This window comes from Thunnus maccoyii, chromosome 3, assembly GCF_910596095.1.
Source record: "Thunnus maccoyii chromosome 3, fThuMac1.1, whole genome shotgun sequence".
In the NCBI taxonomy this organism is placed as follows: Eukaryota; Metazoa; Chordata; class Actinopteri; order Scombriformes; family Scombridae; genus Thunnus; species Thunnus maccoyii.
Window position 1 is genome coordinate 35,785,769 of NC_056535.1, and position 21,333 is coordinate 35,807,101.

The 21,333-nt window shown below is 38.9% G+C and overlaps 1 protein-coding gene across 2 annotated transcripts; it reads left to right on the plus strand.

The window, feature by feature from the left end:
* Positions 1–305: 305 nt before the first annotated feature.
* On the plus strand, positions 306–12,021 carry nicn1 (nicolin 1). Of its 2 annotated transcripts, none has more exons than XM_042406692.1 (7): positions 306–426; positions 1,645–1,794; positions 5,722–5,901; positions 7,968–8,081; positions 10,552–10,620; positions 10,734–10,838; positions 11,693–12,021. In XM_042406692.1, the coding sequence occupies exons 2-7, from the start codon at positions 1,648–1,650 to the stop codon at positions 11,732–11,734; spliced, it is 657 nt and encodes a 218-aa protein (XP_042262626.1). In that variant the 5' UTR covers positions 306–426; positions 1,645–1,647; the 3' UTR covers positions 11,735–12,021. The 2 variants fall into 2 exon arrangements, with proteins under 2 accessions (XP_042262626.1, XP_042262625.1); XM_042406691.1 differs by lacking the exon at positions 306–426 and adding an exon at positions 486–777.
* The last annotated feature ends 9,312 nt before the right edge of the window (positions 12,022–21,333 follow it).

Genomic DNA, 21,333 nt, shown 5'->3' on the forward strand with positions numbered 1-21,333 from the left:
CTCATTCAAGTAAACAGGAAGTCGTGAGAATACTTTTACTTTAATACTTTCAGTACATTTTGCTGCTAATACGTCTGTACTTTTATTTAAGTAGGATGTTTCATGCAGGACTTTTACATGTAATGGAGTATTTTTACATTGTTGTGTTGGTACTTTTACTTCTGCCGGTTTCAGGTCAGATCATAGATATTCATACATATATACATATTTATATATCTTTCTATACAGTCTATTGGTCAGATGTATGCAGTGCGGAGCAGCTGAGGACGCTACTGGCCCTTTAAGACTCTCACCGTCGCCTTGGTTACAGTCAGGAAGTAACACGGAGAGTATCATTAGCATGCTAACACCTTCCACTGCAAGCTTTCTCACTCTTACTCTCCTCTCTGCCCCTGAAAGTGTGTGACTGCTGTCTGACTCGGTGAGGTGAGTCCTGAACCAACACAGCGTCACTTCATGGACTTCTTCTTCTTCTTCTTCTTCTTCTTCTCTTATTTCACCAATAACGTCGACTCAGCCGTCAGCTGTAGTGCTAACGATAGTTTCTGCTCTGTTAGCTTCCGGGCTAACGTTACGGTCACTTATACAGTATTAGTTCGCGTTAAACAGCTGATTTGAAGCTTTAAACGGTGAATATTTACAACATATAAACCGTCAGTAATGTCGCTCAGTGAAACTCCGTCTGCCTGCTGTCTGTGTCGCTGTCCATGGTGCTACCAGAGAAGAAGAGTTAACTCACCGGTTTACAGTCTGTTCTCACTGAGATCAACATCTACTGTAAGAGAAGCCTGAGAACAAGTTACATATACACATGAATAACACCCTGTAATGAAGGTATAAGCAGATACAAGGTCATTAGGTAGGTAGTTAATGTACAGTATTTGTAAACAGATGTAGCTTCTCCTATGAAGACATATTTTAAAAAATAGATAGATGGATGGATAGATGGACATACAGTGTGGGCACTTGACTGTTGTTTTAAGACAGACCTGATGAATTTGAAACCAAACCTCAACCCACATTGAGGTCAAAATGTTCTCACCTTCCCCAAAATGAGCCAAGACCAGCTTCCATACACACACAGGATCACAATATCACAGTCACAAAACAACCATCGTACAACACTCAGACACACGACTTAAAACGATCACAAACATTATGAAGAATAGTAGTGAGATGTTAGTGGAAGCAAGATAGCAAGGTCTGCTGGTGATGACCTCTGACCTCGTCCTATAACTCACAGTGGTGAGCGTGATAACTGTCCGCTGTGATGAATCGAATGGCGCTGTGGTGGAGAACATCCAGGAGGTTTAAGGGTGGTTGCAGCAGCGTGAGCGTACAGGATATCTCCATAATCCAGAGTGGACAGGATGGTAGATTACATGATGTTTTTTCTGCTATGAAAAGAGAAACAAGCTCTGTTCAGCTACAAGAATAGTTATTTTAGAGAGTTGTTTGACGTTTTTGTTGAGTTTTGTTGGACTAACCACAGTCATAAGTATTTATAGTGCTGCACTGTGTCATTAAACACATGAACTGTAGAATATAATTGAATGCATAGAGATGTCACCCATTGTTGATCGATTAATCGACTGATTGTTGCATCTGTAGTTGAAATGTTGGTTTATCTCATCTTGTTTCCAGACGATGAGCGGGAGCACTGATGACATCAAACCTGTGAGCTGTACGATCAAACCTCCGGTCTACCTGCAGATCGGAGACACCAAGACAGACGCGGCTCACTCCGGCGTCTGTGTTGTCGATGTCGCGCTTCCCTTTGGAAAACCCGTCAACGTAAGCTAATGCAAAACACAGAGAGGAAACCAAACTGTTTTCAGTTTAATCAAGAAATGCTATTCATGTTTTATCATCTTCTACCTTTTTGTCTGTAGCCGGAACTATGAAAAAACTAGTGACACCTGATCTTCATCATATTGCTAAATTTGATCACTAACTCTAAGGAAACCAATCAATTTATGCCTTAAAACTGTTGTAAGTAACCTGTGTGGATTAACACTGATCTTAAAAACATGAGATGATGTGATCAAATATTAAAATAATGAAGTCTGATTCTCTTCACAAACATTTCCAAACAACAACAACAACAACAACAACAACAACATACAAGCACTCGTCACTTGATCACTTATCTGCTGATGAAGTTTCATTTTCTGTTGATCACTAAATGTTCAGTTTGTCTTTTGCTTTATGACAAACTGAACCTTTTATATGGAAAATAATTCGATTTTCGTGGAGCCACTTTTGTTTTTATACGGGTTTAAAATAAGGGAATATATGCAGCTCGTGACTTTATTTAAATCTTTGCTTTTCATCTTCTGAATCATGTTTTTATTACAACAACATTCATATATAAATGTGAGCAAACACGTTTCCTTTATCTTCCAAGAAAATACTGGATGAGTAGCTGTAAATTCATTATTGAGTTCATGTCTACTTTGTCTTAAACTAATAGTTCAGTGTAATCATTCCTTTATCTGAGGTTCATATGAGGCTGAAGTGATGGGGTGGATTTCTTTAGTCTTTCTGTGTGACGGCGTTTCTTTGCTGCAGACGAGGAACAGAAACACAAAGAGGGAATTCTGAACTACTAGTTTGCAGGACGTCCATATGATTCAACCAATAACCCTGATGTATACAATGGCTAAATCGTGAAAATCGAGTTATTACAATATGCACAAAAAGGTTATTTTTAGTCAGAAAGTAACTTAGATGAAAGCTGCAACAGTCCAGTAAAGTGTGACATGATTATTTTCACTACATGTTTGAGCTGCTGCAGTTTACAGGACTGTTGTGACTCCTGGTGGTGAATTTAACGTCACAGCTAAGAGAAGGACACAGTTTGTGTTTGTTGATGAGGAATCATCTCTGGTTATTAAGCTGAATCATCTGGAACTGACAGTCGGTAGCTGTGTATTTAATATATATATAATCTGTATTTAATGAGTAATAATGAAAGTCTCACAGCTGCTGCAGGTCTTTTATTATTCTTGCTCAACTCTCCTATTTTTTATTTATTTTATTTATTTATTTATTTTTATTTGCACAAAGGATACAATAAAAATATCACACAGTAAAAAAATATATTAAAATGTGCAGGAGAGGAAGGAAGAGCAGAGTCCTCCTCTTCATTTCAACCAATCATAGAACTGAGTCATAAAACAATAGAACATCAAATAGAGAAACATTTATAGCAAAAAACAAGAGAAAAAGAAAGAAAAGAAACATAAATTTGAGGTGTAATATAAACCCAGTCACACAAAATTCTATTTAAATAAAAGATATTTTTTAAATGTGTTTTAAATGATATTAAAGAAGACGACGACTTCAAAGTTGTATTTAGTGAATTCCAGAGATGAGGACCTCTAAATCTGATCAAAAATTGATAATTGGAAGTGTGACAGTAAAGTAAATGAAAGTCCTTTGATCACCTCATTGAATAAGAGTGAATGTCTGATGATAAAAGAAAAAAATTGTGAAATGTATCTGGAAGGTTTTGTCTGTGATTTATGAATTTGAACATAAACACACATGTTAGAAAAGTATTTACAGAATAAACTGAGAACATTTTAAATTTCCTAAACAAAGGTGCAGATGGCTCTCGGCTAGTGGAGCCTGAAATCATTCTTAAAAATGAATTAAAAGTAACTGATTGAGGTGTGAAGGATATGTAGAAGCCCAAACAACATTACAATAATGGATATATGGATAGATTAAACTATAACACAGAGTTTAAGAAGAAGAAAGATGAATCAGAGAACAAACTGTCTGTGATGTTTCAATCCTGCATTTTGCAGGCAAACAAAAATCATCAGTCAACCCCAAACTTGTATATATTTTTGCACAGAACGAGGACGACTGTGCATTTTGTCCTCCATCACTTACAGTAGAAGCACATTATATTATAACTTCTAACGAGTGCATCACACGAGGTGAATGAACACACAACGTCACTAAAGACGTTTGTATCGTTTCTTGGCCTCGAGCTTCCAGTTAAAATAAATAAAGCACTTTTTTTTCTCCTATAACCTAAACTGTACTCATCGTGTCTGTTTGTGGTGTCTCCCAGTGGCACTCTCAGAAAATACACACATACATACAAAACATTTGTTAAATCTGAAAGTGTATCCCTGTCTGGAGAAAGACTTCAAACATTTGGGGCACTGACCTACTTTTTTTAGCATTTAGTCCTAATTAAAAATCATTTTGATGCAGAGTGATTCCTCATTAGCTCAAAGCGTCGAGCTTCAAAGGCGTCTGCCTGCAGCCACTTTCTGCATAAAGGAATTATCTCTATCAGGCGTTTGGATGCTTCTTCTTTAGGTTGAAATGTTAATGCTGTGATTTGGCAGACTCACTGTTTCTAACACAATAGGTTAAGACCCAGTTTGGACCGGAGGCGAGTTTTTCTTTTCGGGGGGAACCGATTTGGTTTAATGAGCCTGATTTAAATGCTATACGGTAAATGGCTGCGTTTATATAGAGCTTTTATTCACAGAGCTTTACATTGTTTCTGCTGCTCACTCACCCGTTCACACCCACTCTCACACACCAGCGACGGCAGGGTGTCACGCAGGGTGCTGCGCATCCATCAGGAGCAATACGGGGCTCAGTGTCTTCAACATGTGGATCAAACCGGGGATCAAACCACCGACCTTCTGATTAGTGGACGACCTGCTCTACCTCCACATGTGATTTATTGGGATAGATTTATTTTATCCAGCAGATCTTATTTATACTGACAACCCTGTAATGTCTAATTTAAATTGGTTTAAAGCTAAAAAGCTCAAGCAAAACATTATTATTATTATTATTATTATTATTATTCTACACTTGGAGGAACACAAACATTCTGGCCTCAATATTATTCTTTATTGTCCGGCCTCCTTAAACTTCAGATTATGGATTTTATAGAGTCCATCTCTCCATCTGGTTTGGGTTAGTTTACTCCAGAGGTTTTCAAAGTCTGACACTGTGGCCGCACCTCTGATGACTGAGTCTTCTGCTTGTATGTCGACTGGTTTCCAACACAGATTTGTTTATATATTAAAGTCGTGTGAATCAGCTGTTAGCAGTGAGACAACTATCACTGATTACTGATGAAAACTTTAACATGTGATGATTCTCAGGCAGGTTCTGCAGTTATAGGAAACATCTTTTTTATGATTTCCAAACAGATTTATGGATGTTTGTTTATTCATGATGCACGTAATGATGATAATGATCAGATTTGTCTGATTTATGACTCAAAGAAGATAATCTATCATGGAATACACAAAGTAATGGATTCAAATGAAGTTTAACCTCTAATAACTCTGATAACTAATGTTCGATGTCAAACAAAATCTTCTTCAATGAATCTGTAATTCCACATTTTAGATGATTCTCTGTTACACTATTGTCATATTTATGAACTTTATATCTGTTATAATCAATTATTCACATTATTTTGTGTTAGTTTAAGATTATCTTAATCTTAAACTAACATCACTTCTCCTTAAATCTTGATTCCAGTGATGTCGTTTAGATGTTTATGTGTATTAGATGAGATTTTTGTAAACTTTATCAGATATTATCCATCTCTGACTCCAAACGTCCGCCCACTTCAATCACATCTTCATGTCACCTGATAATAACCAAACAGTAACACTGCGTGTGGACTGTTATTCTCTTTATAATCCATGTTCACTGTCTGTCTTTCAGATCGATGAAATCACCTTTAAGAACTACTACACAGCCTACGTGACTGTACGTCTGTTGAAGAGGAGTCCCGGGCAGGAGACCCCCGCTAAGTGGTGCACGGCTCTGAGAGACCTGCCTCTGATGGACAACCCCCACACTGAGGGGGGCTCCCAGGACTACTACTCCATCCACAGGACACAGGTAGGGGGGGGGGGTCGCAGGGTGGACTAATACATTTATTTTAGAGATGCACGATATTATCGGCACGTCATCGATATCGGCCGATAAAAGCTCTAAAATGAAATATCGGCATCGGCGATATTTCGGCAGGTTGGATCCACGTGAAGAGCCGGGGCTTACGTTAGCTGGGAGGCTAGCAGAGGCTAGCTGGCTGTGCTTCCCTCCAGTCATGCTGCGGCTAACGCTCAGCTAGCCTCTCAGCTAACGTTAGCCTCGGCTCTCCATGTGGATCCAACCGGAGCACCGAGCCCCGGTTTGTTATTCCAAACAACACCGGGACCGTCAGGGTGAAACAGTCCGCGGAGGAGCTGCTGTGTTCAGCTACACAGATAGGAAACACCTCGGCTGACAGGATGTACCACTCTGTTTGGAAAAAAATCTTCCTCTTTTTGGTTTATAACGGCGGTTGGCAACCAGCGTATTAGGTGCATTACCGCCACCTTCTGCTCCGGAGTGTGGACCAGAGATTAAATCCTGCACATTAATCCTGTCTGTCTAATAAACTCAATGAAAACTCTACTGCTGCTCCCACTTGGCAGGTTCATTAAAGTTTTAATGCTGAGCTCCTGAACTCCAGTCTTCCTAAGTTCTTCCTTCATATATTGTCTTTATTGATCGTACTGAGTACAATCTATGCTTGCATGCATAATAGTCATAATATGTGCATATATCGGTATCGGCAATCAACCACAATGAGTTGGAAATATCAGCATATCGGATATCGGTAAAAAATCCAATATCGTGCATCCCTAATTTATTTAATTGATATTAAATCTGTTCAGAGAGACGGAGTGACAAACGCGTCTAAAACACTTCCTGTGTTGATGTTGCCATAGTGAACTCCTGACTGTAAGGTTGTTAATTTGAACTTCTTCCACATTTCTCTTCTTGTTCCTTCAGCTGGATGTTGTTGTTCTTCTTCTTCTCTGTGCAGAATGATGTTTGTGTGCAGTAAGTTTGTTTTCACATCCACCGAAGGAGGAAAGTTTCTCTGAGCTCGTCTTAAATCTCAGCTGGATGAACGAGAAGCCAATCAATCGATAGTCCAGTATGCAGCTTAAATAAATAAACCTGAAGCCTCCAGAGCACAAACACTGAGAATAGACTCTTCAGTGAAGGAGGAGACATCTGGTGTCCAGCAGGAAAACTTATTTTTAAATAATGGAGGAGAAGCTGCAATTTTAAGATTTTTTAACCAGCTAATTTACTTTGTTTTTTTGTTTAAGACCCATTTCAGAGACAAGTTATTATTTAAAGCAGAGTATATACAGTTCATATGTCCATTGCCCACTTAACTATGTGAAGAAAACACGCTAATAGCAACAAAATCTGAAGATGACGACAGCTTGTTCTTGTTTTTGTGGCCTTCAGTTGTGTTTGAGCTCATGCAGGAGCGACCCTGGATAACCCCACATCATACTTCTATTCACATAAACCTTCCTTTTATATTAAATTACAGGCCGCTATTCTGTGTCACTGCAGCTGAACTTCATATCAGATGTGTAAACCAACACATTTCCCATCAAGCATAACACCAACACACACAGCAGGAGCCGTTTATTTCCCCTCCTCAGCTCGTCTTGGAGTCGAGCCATGAAAGACACTATACAGGATGTAATGTTGATATATGGCGACAATACAAACAGAGTTATTTTTCACTTCTTCTATTTATTTCTTGTTTATTCTTTATGCAAATGGAGCCAGATGGTGAACGGTGATTTAACTTTTGTTCACTTCAGACGGTTCTCCGAGCCTGACAGTTTAAAGGGTAAATCGTGATGTTGTAAATGATGTTTACTCGCAGTTTATGGGTTATTGTTTGTCATATTTAGCCTTAAAGGGTGTTCAAGGTGGGTTTTTTTACTGCAGTGTTTCCTTTCAGGAATTGGAAAAAGGATTCAGGATTTCCATTTCAATTTGATTTATTTCTCTTGTTTTTCTACATGTTTTGCTCGTTTTATTCCCACATCCATCAAATTCTGAAGGTTCTGGCATTAATTATGTCATCATTTATTGTTAATGAATAGATGCAGGGGGAGCCGGATCATGTGACGTCCGTGAGACTGATCCTGAGACAGCCGTCCTCCGCCTGGTTGACCTTCAGCCTGGAAGACATTAAAATATACCCTCACATGGAGCCGGTTAGTTTGATTCCTTAAAGTAAACCAAACATTAATCAGAAACTCAATGAGATAGTAAAGGTAGAATAATGTACTTAATGAGGTCTAAATGCCGCTGAGAGTGGAGCTAGTTATTCAGGAAGCTTTATGATGCATAGACTTTGATTTGCAGAGTAATTACACTTTATTTTATTTTTGCCAACTCAGTCAAAGGTTCTTCACATCAAGTGGAAAACATTTGTTTACCAGTCGGCTGCTAATGCATCAGTCAACAGGAGCATCAAACCTAATGAGACAGTAAACTCTGGTGCTATCGAGACATTTTCTTCCCACCTGAGTGAAAATAACGCAATTTATCGATGTTATCGAGGTGGTTTCAGTTCACCACCTTCAAAATAGAAGCATACCTGTCTGGGGCGCCGTTTTTAAATATAACGGGATATATACTAAGACTACAGATGTAAATGAGCATCACAAAATCAGATCTAATGTCTGGAAAGTAATGGAGCACAAAACTAAAGTGTTTTCAGCTGCTGAGAAATGAATGTTTAGATGTGTGTTCATCCTGCAAGAAGAATGATGTATGTGAGCAAATAAACAGTCTGATGTTGTCAGACTCAACAGAGATCAGAGATAAATGAGAGATTTCCAGTAAAGACTTTAACCTCTGTTGACCAGATTATATATATAAGTATTACTGTCTGCTGCATTCATATTGCATCTGAGTGAAGCTGCTGTGAAACATTTAAAGAGAAGAAAAATAATCAGGAGGCAGCTGCAGGAGACAGAAGGTTAGTCATGTGTAAAATAACCATCTTATAATCTTTTAATATGCATTGTGTCATAGTTTCTCTCTCTCTGCCTCTCTGTACGTCCGATAAACCAGAGCTGCAGATTTTACACCTGCTCTCCTCAGATACTCAGTTTCCTGCTGCAGCGGTTCGTCCGTGCAGATATTTGTGTACGTTTCCACGTTATTACGTGATTATTATACATCATTATTTTTTAACAAGAGACCAAACAGGCAATTATCAGCAGTGCACAAACCCTCCGTGTTGTTCTTTAGTAAATAAAAACACAATTTGAATGTTCAGCACCAAAAGAAGATCCACAAATCCTCAATAAATAATAAACCTTCAAGTTATTATTTGTACATTTAGATGTGATTATAGCATGTTTCAAACTATTCAGATGCCACAAGTTTATCTTGGTCAAAAAATGAGACAATCAAGGTGAAAATCAGTGCAGCTCATTAACTGTGTGTCTCTGGGTTTGACCTGGTCAGGAGGATGTAACAGTGCATACTGGTTTACTACACTGTTATTCTCGATGCTACCACTAGATGGTGCCAAAGTAACGACATTAAGATACTAGGCAAGGCAAGGCAAGTTCATTTGTACAGCACATTTCAACAACAAGGCAATTCAAAGTGCTTTACATAGAGCATAAAAGGCATCAAAACAGAATATAAAAGCAACACAAGTAAAAAGACATATAAAAGCAATTAAAAAGTGTGAAATTTGGAAATAAAAAGAAGCTAAAAAGGGAATAAGACAGATAAAACAAGAGAATAAAAGTGAAATGAATGATTTAGATAATGAAAGGCAGCAAACAGCTTGTGATTTAAAAGAACTGAAAGTTGCAGCAGATCTACAGTTTTCTGGGAGTTTGTTCAGATATGTGGAGCATAAAAAACTGAACACTGCTTCTCCACGTTTAATTTTGACTCTGGGGACAGAAAGCAGACCTGAACCAGACCACCTGAGAGGTCTGGATGGTTCATAATGTAGCAGCAGATCAGAAACCATTCAGTGCTTTATAAACCAACAGCAATATCATAAAATCAGTTCTCTGACAGACAGGAAGCCAGTGTAAAGATCTGAGAACTGGACTGATATGATCCACTTTCTTGGTCTTAGTGAGGACTCGAGCAGCAGCGTCTGGATCAGCTGCAGCTGTCTGATGGATGTTTTAGGGAGACCTGTGAAGACGGTGTTACAGTAGTCGAGTCTACTGAAGATAAATGCAGGACAAGTTTTTCCAAATCCTGCTGAGACATAAGTCGTTTAATTCTTGATATATTCTTCAGGTGACAGTAGGCTGACTTTGTAATTGTCTTAATGTGGATGTTGAAATTCAGGTCTGAGTCCATGACGACGCCAAGATTTCTGGCTTGGTTTGTAGTTTTAAACATTATTGACTGAAGCTGAGTGCTGACTTTTAATTGTTCTTCCTTGGCTCCAAAAACAATTAGTTCACTTTGTCTTAGTTTAACTGAAGAAAATTCTGGCTCATCCAGTCATTGATTTGTTCAATGCACTTACTCAGTGCTTGTTATGTAAATTTGTGTGTCATCTGCATAACTGTGGTAACATATTTTATTGTTTCCCATAATCTGAGCTTGATTGACACTAAAATCAAGCTAATAAAATTATTCCAGCATTTAATTGAAGTGAAGAAATGAAATGACATTTGCTGCTCCTCTTTGTAGGACCCAGAGAAGGAGGTTTCCGATTGGCTGTCTGATCTGACCCTGATTGACCAACACCCTGATCTGGAGGTACACATTGTGTTTGTGTAAGTGTGTTGTTAAAGGACTGTAGTACATCCTGTCTTCCTCTACTTGACATCTGTTGTTCTTCCTGTGTGTGTGTGTGTGTGTGTGTCTCTCAGGGTCTTCCAGACCCTCAGACTGTTTCCTCCAGCATCCAGCAGATGTGGGCTCTGACCGAGGTGATGCAGACCAACCAGACCACGGCCTCCATCGGACGATTTGACGTGAGTCTCGAAACGCAAAGATCACGACTGCTTCTGTTGGCCTCACACTGAAAGCAGCTGCATTAGCAACTTCAACTCAATTAAGTTTGTGTTTATTGTGTCAATCAAAGTATCAGGTCATTTATCACTAACTGAGAAATATCCACATTTACACTTTCATCACCACACAAGCTGTATAATTACATTTGCTGCTTCTTCAGACCTTTTTCTCCCAAGTATCAGAATTTTTTTTTTTCTAAAAGCTGTGAAGAAGAGAAAAAAAAGCATCCTTCTTCTGCAGACATTACTTTGATATAAAGTGTTCTGATTTAAGACCCTTTATTTCATTCAGTTGATTTACAGCAGCTTCGATAGCTGAGTCAATACAGTGTAATTCTTGTTTTTTACTTGTTTGATTTCTGGCTCTTCGGGGTCGTAATTTCTACCGGGGTGCGGCCAGGTTCTTTGTAGACTTTTATTGCCCTGCGTTTTGCCTCTCAGGTCACATACAGGCTGCCCTATCTTATTGGCCAAGTGTTTTTTAAATGTCATTTTGATTTTATATCTACATATTGATCCTAAAGCTCCTGTCCAACCCTGGACCAACCAAAAGATATGTCATTTATTCTGGTCTTGTCTTGGGCAGAGCGGATGCTGATGGTTTGATATATTCCACATGTTTAAAAGGGTTAAAAGCTAGGTTTTCATTGGTTAAAATGTTATTTGCAACAGGTGCAGCACCTCAAGAATAAAAGCATGGTGTGAACACGCCTGTATGGGACTGAAATGAGGTCGAATCAGCCAAAATAACTGAAAATAACTGTACAGGCCTTAAATATAAAATAAAAAATAGACTTTTCTATATTTTGCTACAGGTGGATGGATGCTATGATATCAACCTTCTCTCCCTGACATAAACTGCACATGAAGCTCACTTTATGGAAGACTTGAAGACCACAGTTCAGTATTTGAAGGAGTAATGATGAAGACCTGTAAAAAAAATATGATATTAGCTGCTTTGGAGCCACTTAGACGAGCTGCAGAGAAGAACAAGTAAAGGTATTATGTACAAAACATCTGACTAAACATCTCGCCAAAGGACTGCAGTTGAAAATTAGCCAGCAGGCTAACACTGGCATATTTAGAGAAATGTTCATTAATGTTATGAATAAATAAATTAAATAAAAACGCAATGTAACAGTGACAGTGAACAGCCAAAGTTGGCAACTTTTTTATGCTTAAAGGGGACCTATTATGCTCATTCTAGCTCTACGTTTTACTGCACTAGAGCAGCTTTGCATGATTCACAGTTAAAAACTCCTTATTTATCTTAAGCTGGTCCCTTATGCAGTTCAGCTTCTGTCTCTTATAGGCAGTCTTAGCTTCTGTCTCTTTAAGGCCCGCCTCCCCATGAGCCCACTCTGTTCTCATTGGCCAGTCTTCCGGTAGCTGCTGAGGGGGCGGCCATATCAGAGTTAAGTTACCGCTAATGAAAACCCAACATTTCCTGCTTTACTGCTTCATATTAAAAGCTTTTAAATGACTAAATAACAGGAGACTTTTATTGTGAAGGATTTACAGGAAATTAAATGTGTTCCTCATTGAATTAGCAGAGCTTTGTTAGTGGTGCTAAAAACCAGTTGAACTAGCATGAAATCCGTCACCAGCCGACGTCGACTCGGCCTGAAAGTAGAAAAAAACGTTGAAAAAACCAAACGTTCAGATCAGAGCAGCTGCTTTCTGCTCACAGGGATCACTGCTATATACATTTACCTCATTATTTGACATGTGGGCCACTTTTAACATAAACATCCGACATTGTAACATTTATATATATGACTGAAAATAAGGAAAAGCATAATATGTCCCCTTTAAACAGTAACCAATGAGAGAGCTGTCATGATGTCATTTATTCTGACATGTTTTGTTAATTTTCTGGTCATAACACTACTCAAACATCACTATACATCTACACTTGCACTGTGCATGTTGTCTTTTTTATTGTTATTTTAGGGAAGAAGTGTGTCAAAGAAAGTACAATAATAAACTGCACTCATGTTTTTACTGATGCAGTCATATTTATTGAGCTAGAAGTGCACTTACGTGGCAATACTATTCAAAATACTGCATACGGTGTTGCATTGTATTACTGTCTGCAGAAGTTTTATTGTCACTGTATTATTGTGTATTCTACTGTATGAGAAACTGTTTGTGAGTTTCTGTGAATTGAACACACAGAAATAAGCTGCAAGAGGTTTTAAAGAGTCTTTGTGGGAACATTGACGAGACTGTGAATGTAAATACAGATAAGAAGGGAAACAGTAGTGTTTGTATAATGACGCCCACTATGGAACACTTGGTGGCAGCAGTGGATTATTAAAGATTTGTGTGTCTATATGCTCTTAACTTCTATCTTTATGAGGACCAACTGAGGTTTTAGACCTTGAGAGCTTCTTCAAAGGACTGTTGAAGTTTAGATTTTTTGGGGTTGATGTTTGGTTCAGGTTAAAGGATAAAGGCTCACATCTTAAAACAATAGTCAGCTGCCCAAATGTACAAAGAAACATCATTCCTCTTGTCCATACTGGCCTTTACACAATCCTTTCCTAAAGTGATGCTCTAAAGCTCATCTGAAGATAATATGAAATTTCAGCATTCTGAGTTACACAAACTTGGTTATCTTCCAAAATTAAACTCATTTTCATAAATAATCCCTCCACTGCAGCTCAACACAGAAACACAAAGAGGGAATTTGGTACCAAACAGACTCTTTTATGCTTCTATGCACCTAAAACTCAGGACATCCAACCTGCTGAACTGAGCTTTGCAACAACAACTGTCTGCTTTTCAAAATAAACATTTTTATTTAATTTAGCTTTCAGTTAGTTTTATGTGTGTATGTGTTGTGTTCATGCATGCTGCTTTTAACCCTTCTATCACTCAGTAAAGCACTACTTGTGTACGATGTTGTGCAGCTGCAACAATTAACTGATTAGATGCTTCCAGCCTCTCAAATGTGAATATTTTCTGGTTTCTTTAAGTCCTCTGTGACAGTGAAGGAGGACGTCACCAAACATGTAATCGTTCAATCGAGACAATAACTGACAGATTAATCGATAATGAAAATAATGGTTAGTTGCAGCTCTAAACTGAATGCAGAGAGACTTTGGACTGTGGATGAATGATGACACCAAAGCAAAAATGGTTCCAGTGTACGTTGGGGCACCTGACCTTAGAGCTTGTTGAGCAAAAACGCAAAAAAAAATGTGCTGTTGAAGTTTCTCGAATGTGAGGATTTGAAGACAGTAAACTGAATATATCAGGAGTTTGGACTGTTGTTCAGATAATCCAAGACATTTGAAGAGTCACCATGAACTCTAAGAAATTATAACAGGGATGATTTGGTTGCAGCCCTGATCATTCTGAAGCTATCTCGCAGTAAATCACGTACAGTTACAGACACTAAGAAATGCATCATGTCAGTAAGTGTCCTCACAAATATAGAAGTATAAACGTGTGTGTGTGTGTGAGTGAGAGTTTGGATGTCGGAGAAAGTGACAGACTGAAGTGTACTTTCTGAAAATGTTAACATTTTACAAGCCCGTACGATGTATTATTCTCAGATCCTGTCGGCCGCCTGTCAATAGAAACTAATATTCTTGTCTTTGCTGTGCGGTGCGGTGCATGACTGAGCAGTTATCAGACAATATTAACTTTTGGAAAAATGGTACACAGGCTCTATTTAGCAGCTGCTGCTAGAAGAAAAAAAAAACATCTCCCAGTGGTGCTTCTGAAAATATATGAACCAGTGTTCTTATTTTACTTAAAGTGCAGAACAGTGTTGAAGATTCTCAAGAGGTTTAGTCGATGACGCCGACTGAAGGAAAGAGGACACGTTTTCTTCTTCTTGCTGTTTTACTTTGCAGAGAACATCCTGATCTTTTCTCACATTGTAAACATTTAGTTACAACCATGTTACAGGTCTAATTTAGCAGATGGACATCCCTCCTACATACTGCAGATTCTGTCATTCATGTGCATCTGAAGAATGTGATATTTTCTTTGTAAACTATTCATGCATCCATAGTTAAAACATTGTCATTTTCCTTCTTAATTCAGTTTAATTAACAGGGCTTAACTGTCTTTCAGTGTGTGTTTATTTTCCTTTAAATATGCCCCTTTCTGCCTTTCTTTCTGTAAAAAATTAGTCTGACTTATTAAAATGACAGAAATGATTTTTGTCCCAGGTTTCAGGCTGAATGTACAACATAAGTCTGAGCCAGACAGTTAATCCCTGATTTGCACTCTGCTCGGTTATTACATCGGTGCTTTCCACTAAATCTGCCGTCCTGGATGTTTGCAAATATTGCTGAAGGTGGAGGGAATGAGGGGTTCTGCAAGACTTGAGTTTGTTTACAATAGCTGAACGGGGTGAAAACAGGACTCGGATTGCTTATTAATTTGTTCGTTTAATACACTTGTGGATTGTTGCATCTTATTGGCAACACAAGATGTTATAAATGATTTAGAGAATGTGTTTATTGCTTCAAATCAATTAAAGTAAGTGAAGCTACAAACAGTATCCTTTGATGTATGTGTAGTAAAATGTGAGATCACTACATCTAATGGTTGGTTTGTTGCTCTTTCTGCAGTCTGTGTTCTTTGTAGAGAGTTCAGATGAAACCAGAACGCTAATAACTGAAGCTAGTACGTCATGTGTCTTGTTTCATGTACTTAGATAAGGACAGCAGTTTTCTGAAAAACCATCTGGTATCTTTTATTCAATGTTTACATTTTTAGTGGCCTTTAACAAACATCGTTTCCCAGAAGCCTTAGTAGATGTTTGTGGGTGAAAAGTCATGGCGTGTCTGTAATAACAGCAGGACAGAGAGGACAGAAGTGTTTTGTAGAAGTGTGGATTTGAGATGGCCACTTGAGGCTCTAAAAGCGAGTCAATCCCCATAGACCCCCATGTTAAAATGCCCGACTTTACAGCAGAAATAAACATGTTTACAGCCTGGTACAAACAACAGTTTTGGTCTCTATAGTTAATGTCCTCTTTCATGACAACTGGACGGGGGTTTATACGACTTATTAAGGTTTAAAATTATGTGTAATAAAGGAAGTGGCTGCTTTGAGTGACAGGTTGCTAGCCGCTAGGTGGCTTGTTTGAGCAACCAGGCTTCATTCAACCACCTCTGGATCAGCTGGGAGTGACAAGCCACCAGGAACAGCGCCGGGCTGTGAAGCCAATTTCACATAGGGGCCAAACCGTGTAATTACAACGTCACATGACGCTGTTGGGCCCAAAAAGATTTTTTTCCATAGACTTACATTGTGAAAGAGACGTCCGTAAATCAGCACATACATTTTTTTGAGCATCACAACCCCCACGAAATGACTCGTCTGACTATCTGAATTTGATTCATTCGGTCTGATCACATTATGAAAGCCTAAAAGAGCCGCACGATTGAATTGTTTTATCCCCATTCAAGTTAGCTGGAGGGCTAAACTGGAGGTAGCCGGCAAAAGCCACTAGTGCGCTTGCTCTATGGGCCCAATGATCCGGGAAGATCCGAGTAACTTTATATGTGGAAGTCGAACTTTTTTGGCTTCATGCGCCACTGAGCAACTTTCATAGGAATGAACAGGGCCTCCGATGCTGTATCCAGTTCTCTTTATACATCCATGGGGAGTGAGGCGGACTCAGGCACTGCCAAGATGGCGACGTCTGGAGACGCCCACTTTTAGCTTCAGAACCGCTCTTCAGAGACCAGCGGGTAACGTCACGGTGGCTACGTCCATATGTTTTACAGTCTGTTGGTTTAACAAGCAGGCAGGAAACAGTTTGGAAGATCCAACAGAAGCTTGACAGGAAGTGATGTCATGACTTTATTTTTCCTGCTCATTCAAACAAATGTGATTTGTTAGCTGCAGTAAACACAAGCTGGATTCACTTCAGCCATCATTAAAACCTCCTGACATCAGCTAACTGGCTTCACTACACAGCTGCTGAGATGAAGTCAAAGACAGAAAGTCTCATAACTTCTTAAAATGTAATTGTGACATGATGATTGGCTCCCTCACCCCAAACAGGAAGTCATCCGTAAAAAAATCTGAGTCTGGAGCAACATGTAATGCATCATATTATATTATATTATTATATTTTGCCCCCATCATGTTTGTTAATGGGGTGGATAAAATATTAGGAACACTTTTTAATATAATTCACTCCAGTACACCAACACCCACTACGACCTCGATAATAAACATAAAGGAGAATTATCACCTTTCTGACAATGTGAACAAAAACTGAAAATGTAGAAGCTTCATAAAGTAGAATTTATGGCAGAGCTGTTGTGTTGGATTGCAGTAGACTGTGCAGCTGTTCCTAATAAAGTGTTTGGTGACTGTTCGTCCTGAAGAATCGCTTTGAATTTCTCAACGTTTCCTCCGTTTTATTTATAATTAGGTTTTAGGAGTTTTTCCTTCTGTTACTGTTGCAGGCCTGTGAAGCCCCTTGAGACATTCAATATGATATCTGTCTACACAAATAAACAAACAGGAGACTGTTTGTGTACTTCCCCACAACACACACACACACACACAAACAAACAAATCAACAACTACAAAACTGAATAAACCACAAATCTGCTCAAGTGCACTTGACATACGGCCGGCCGTCGTCTGGCGTCCTGCATACTGATGCATTCAGGACATTTGTAAGAGAGGTGTGGATGCAGGAGACGGGAGGGGGGAGGAGGGACACTGTGTTTATGTGCGAGAAAGAGAAAGAAAGACAATTAAAGAGACAGACAGATGGGAGGATGCGTACCTGCGGCAGTGGAGTGATGAATCTGTTTGTTTTGCTCTCAAACAGAGAACACAAATCTCCTCCGACACAGAAACTCTGATCTTCTCTTCCCTTCTTTCATCCCCCTCTCCACATTAGACTTTAGCTGCGGTCACTTTACATTTCCGTTATACGAACATTCGCTCCGTTTCACGGTTCAGGGTTCAGTTTTATTGTCATTATACAACACAGGGTGGCACAATAATTGCTTCTATTGAAGCCTGTCCGACGGGAAAATTCACAAGTGTGGTTTCCTGTTCTGGTGCCATCAAGAGAGAGCAGAGAAGAAGAAACATTCATAAGACAAGCACACAATCAGCAGACAGAAACAACATAACAACACAATCAACGTAGAATAAATAAAAACAGTTACAAGAGTCCATCCAATCCATTTGAAAGGTGCAGAGTAGACTGCTGATGAGGAAACAAACAGCAGCTTCTGACCTCAATCTCCTGCTTACACAGACTGTCGCTCTGTAACAACGTCACCTGACTTCCTTCTTTGCTCCCAACGAACAAAAGACAAAATGACAACGTCTGCTAAAGATGAACTTAAACAAATAACATTTGTTTTTTGGGAGGATAGTCTCGTCAATTCTGCACATTTTTGTGAGAAAAAACTTCCCGACGAGGGGTGTGCCTGAATACAAATACATTAAACGGCAAAGCACAAATAGTGGAGGTTTTTACGAATATTTGTTTCATACAAATATTTCAAAAAATTATTTGTTTTCAGGAAGAAAAATAAATCATGTTAAATACCAGCGAGCAGGTCGGTTACATCACTATCTCAGTGTCTCTCCTCTGCTCCGCTGTGACGTCTATCAGCAGGTCTCAGTGAGGGGAGTCACATCCACCTGCTACATGACGCACATTTCCTAATTTGGACATCACTCTCAGAGTTGGGGGTGTTCGCCAGAGATAAAGCTGAACTACTGACACACGCTTCATGAACACTTATTGTAACACTTTAATTTTCTAAAATTAAAAGCGTAAAAACAGGATTTTTAAGCCTCTTTCCACTTTTATTCGAATACAAATACAAATAATTTTGCTGCCTCAACAAATACAGATACAAATACAAATACTGGGCTCGCTGCACATCCCTAGTGGAGACGGCTGTAGATTGCATGAGAGGAGTTTTTCTGTTCGAGTGGCCCAAATCCCAAAAGCTCCACCTTCACATCCTCCGAAATGAACTTGAAGAAACTTGGAGAAACTTTGAAGCATTCTCCTTAAAAAAAAGAAAACCCCCTGCAGGAGCGTTTTTATCAGTCTCATCTGGTTTTGTTTCTTTTCTCCTGTTTGTATGTTACTGATGATGAATCTTTACAGCAATTTTTTAATAATATTAATGACATTTCAACCGTTTAGACAGGAGTGCACTTTGCTCTCAACAGAGGAAAACAATGTATCCTCGGATGGATGGATTATTAAATGTGTTGCACAGGTTTCTCTCTCATTACTGAAGCATTTCTCTCTCACCCCATCCAACATGTACACAAGCTTTAAACTTCCACCCATCACTCTTCTTTCTCTCTCTCTCTCTCTCTCTCCGCCCTCCAGGTTCAAACTCTTGATTTGATCCTTGCAACATTGCATCAGTTTCCGTGTTGAGTGATGAGCGTTGCCTCTGCGGCTTTTTCACCTCGACGCCATGAATCATTTATTCAGATGAGTCTGTGACAGCGGTGTCGTAGCCTCTCTCAGATACCTGACAGCAAGAAAAAAAGATACTTCACGCTGTGAATAGAATACTTTACGCCGCTGCATCCACCTGCAGACAAGATGAGCTTACGGGGAGATTGATTTTTTTTAGAAAAGAGTGGTTCTTTCATTTAAGAGTGATTGTTTGGACTGAAAGTTTGTTGAAAGTTTTGTTTTTTAAATTTCAGTCAACTGCGGGTGATAAAAACAGGTGTGGAGTAGAATATTACGGCATATTTTCTCAAATCTAATTGTGTTTTTGAGCTTGTGTTGTATCACAGACTCAACTTTAAAAGAGTAGTTCAACATTCTGGGAAATAGGCTCGTTTACTTTCTTGCCGAGAGGAAGTTAAGAGGATTGATATCACTGTCACGACTGTAAACATGCAGCTACAGTCGGCACTCAGTTAGCTTAGCTTAGCATAAAGACTGGAAACGGTTGGAAACAGCTAGCCTGGCTCTGTCTGAAGGTAACTAAACCTGCCAGCAGCTCTGAAACTCGCCGATTAATAAGTTATAACTCATTTATTTAATCAGCACATAAACCAAAGTTTAAAAACTTGAAGTTGTGGTTTTATCTGAAGTTATTTGTTATATTTCTGAGCTGTTGCCAGGCAACCAGCTGAGACCCCAGGAAGTAACTGCAGGCCAAAAAAAGTCCCTTAAAGTCACATAAAAAAACAAATTTTCAGTTTAAGCCCTAAAACAAGGTAAAACTTGATCAGTTCATTCAAATCAGCATCCACCTTTCATGGGTTATGGACCAGTATTTAGTCTCATTATAACGCAACAATGGTTTTAACGTGATGGAGCATCGTTGTACTTAAAGATTGGGAGGAGATGTGCTTTAATCATCATAAAACCACTAACAGCCCCAACAAGAGAAGATATTTAAGAACCCGAGTGGCCTCTACGTTCACCAGAGAGGCATCACATTATCAAATCTATTTTAAACATTGATGTACCTACTTCATACTGGGAGAAGTACCAGTTGACCACTCTTGTGGTAACAAAGTATTTACGTTAAGAACTCTTTGCTGGTTATAAAAAAACAGCCGCAAGCAATCAAGCAATTCAAGGAAAGACAAGTTTATATGATGGAAGACATGACGGCGAATTTACAAATGAAAACTGAGCTGTTCTTCTGTCCCAGTAAACCTGAGGAGATCACTGGTCAACCAGCAGACCCACTGGTTGTATCTTATGTATTCAGTCTTGTGTGTATGAACATATGTGCACATACATGCAAGTACAATATGGGTATGGGTACAATGAGGGTGTTTATGGGTCCTGTCCATAGACTGTATAAAAATATGGACGTAGTTACCGTGACGTCACTCGTTGGTTTCTGAAGAGTGGTTTTGAAGCTCAAAGTGAGCCGCTCCGGCCGTCGCCATCTTGGCAGTGCGTGACTCTGCCTAACTCCCAGCCAATCAAAAACGGGCAAAGAGGCGGGCCAAATGGCCAAATTTGGCCCGCGGGCCAGAGTTTGACACCTATGCTTTAGAGGTTCACACCAGTATATATATATATATATGCGTGTATAGATCTATGTTTCTTTTTGTCTCCGTCTGTTGTTTTTACTAATAATTACTATTGTAATTATTATTTGAATTTGTCTTTTCGTACCTTACCTGCACATTTCATTTCTCAGCGTTTTACTCTTTTAAGGATTTCACTTTCTAAATGACAAATAATGAATCTTGTTGTCAACGATCGTTTGTGTTGATGATTTATAAAATCTGTGTTAAATAAGAAATAAATGTGTTGTTTTTCCTCATTAGAATGACAACAGTCACATCTTGTTATAATGTGAAACCTTCTCGTTAAAACAAGAAGGTTTTTTTTTTTGAGAAACTGAGACGTTAAAACCGTTGAAATTAATTCTCTTAGATGTCGGAGGAAAACTGACTGACTGTCACTTTAATATTAGTTTGCATCAGATTATATTTTTCT

Coding starts and splice junctions, on each gene's coding strand:
- nicn1 (XM_042406691.1), top strand. CDS start 661: ATGTCGCTCAGTGAAACTCCGTCTGCCTGCTGTCTGTGTCGCTGTCCA. Junction 10,621..10,733: donor ACCAACACCCTGATCTGGAG/GTACACATTGTG, acceptor TGTGTCTCTCAG/GGTCTTCCAGACCCTCAGAC. Junction 10,839..11,692: donor CCTCCATCGGACGATTTGAC/GTGAGTCTCGAA, acceptor ATTTTGCTACAG/GTGGATGGATGCTATGATAT.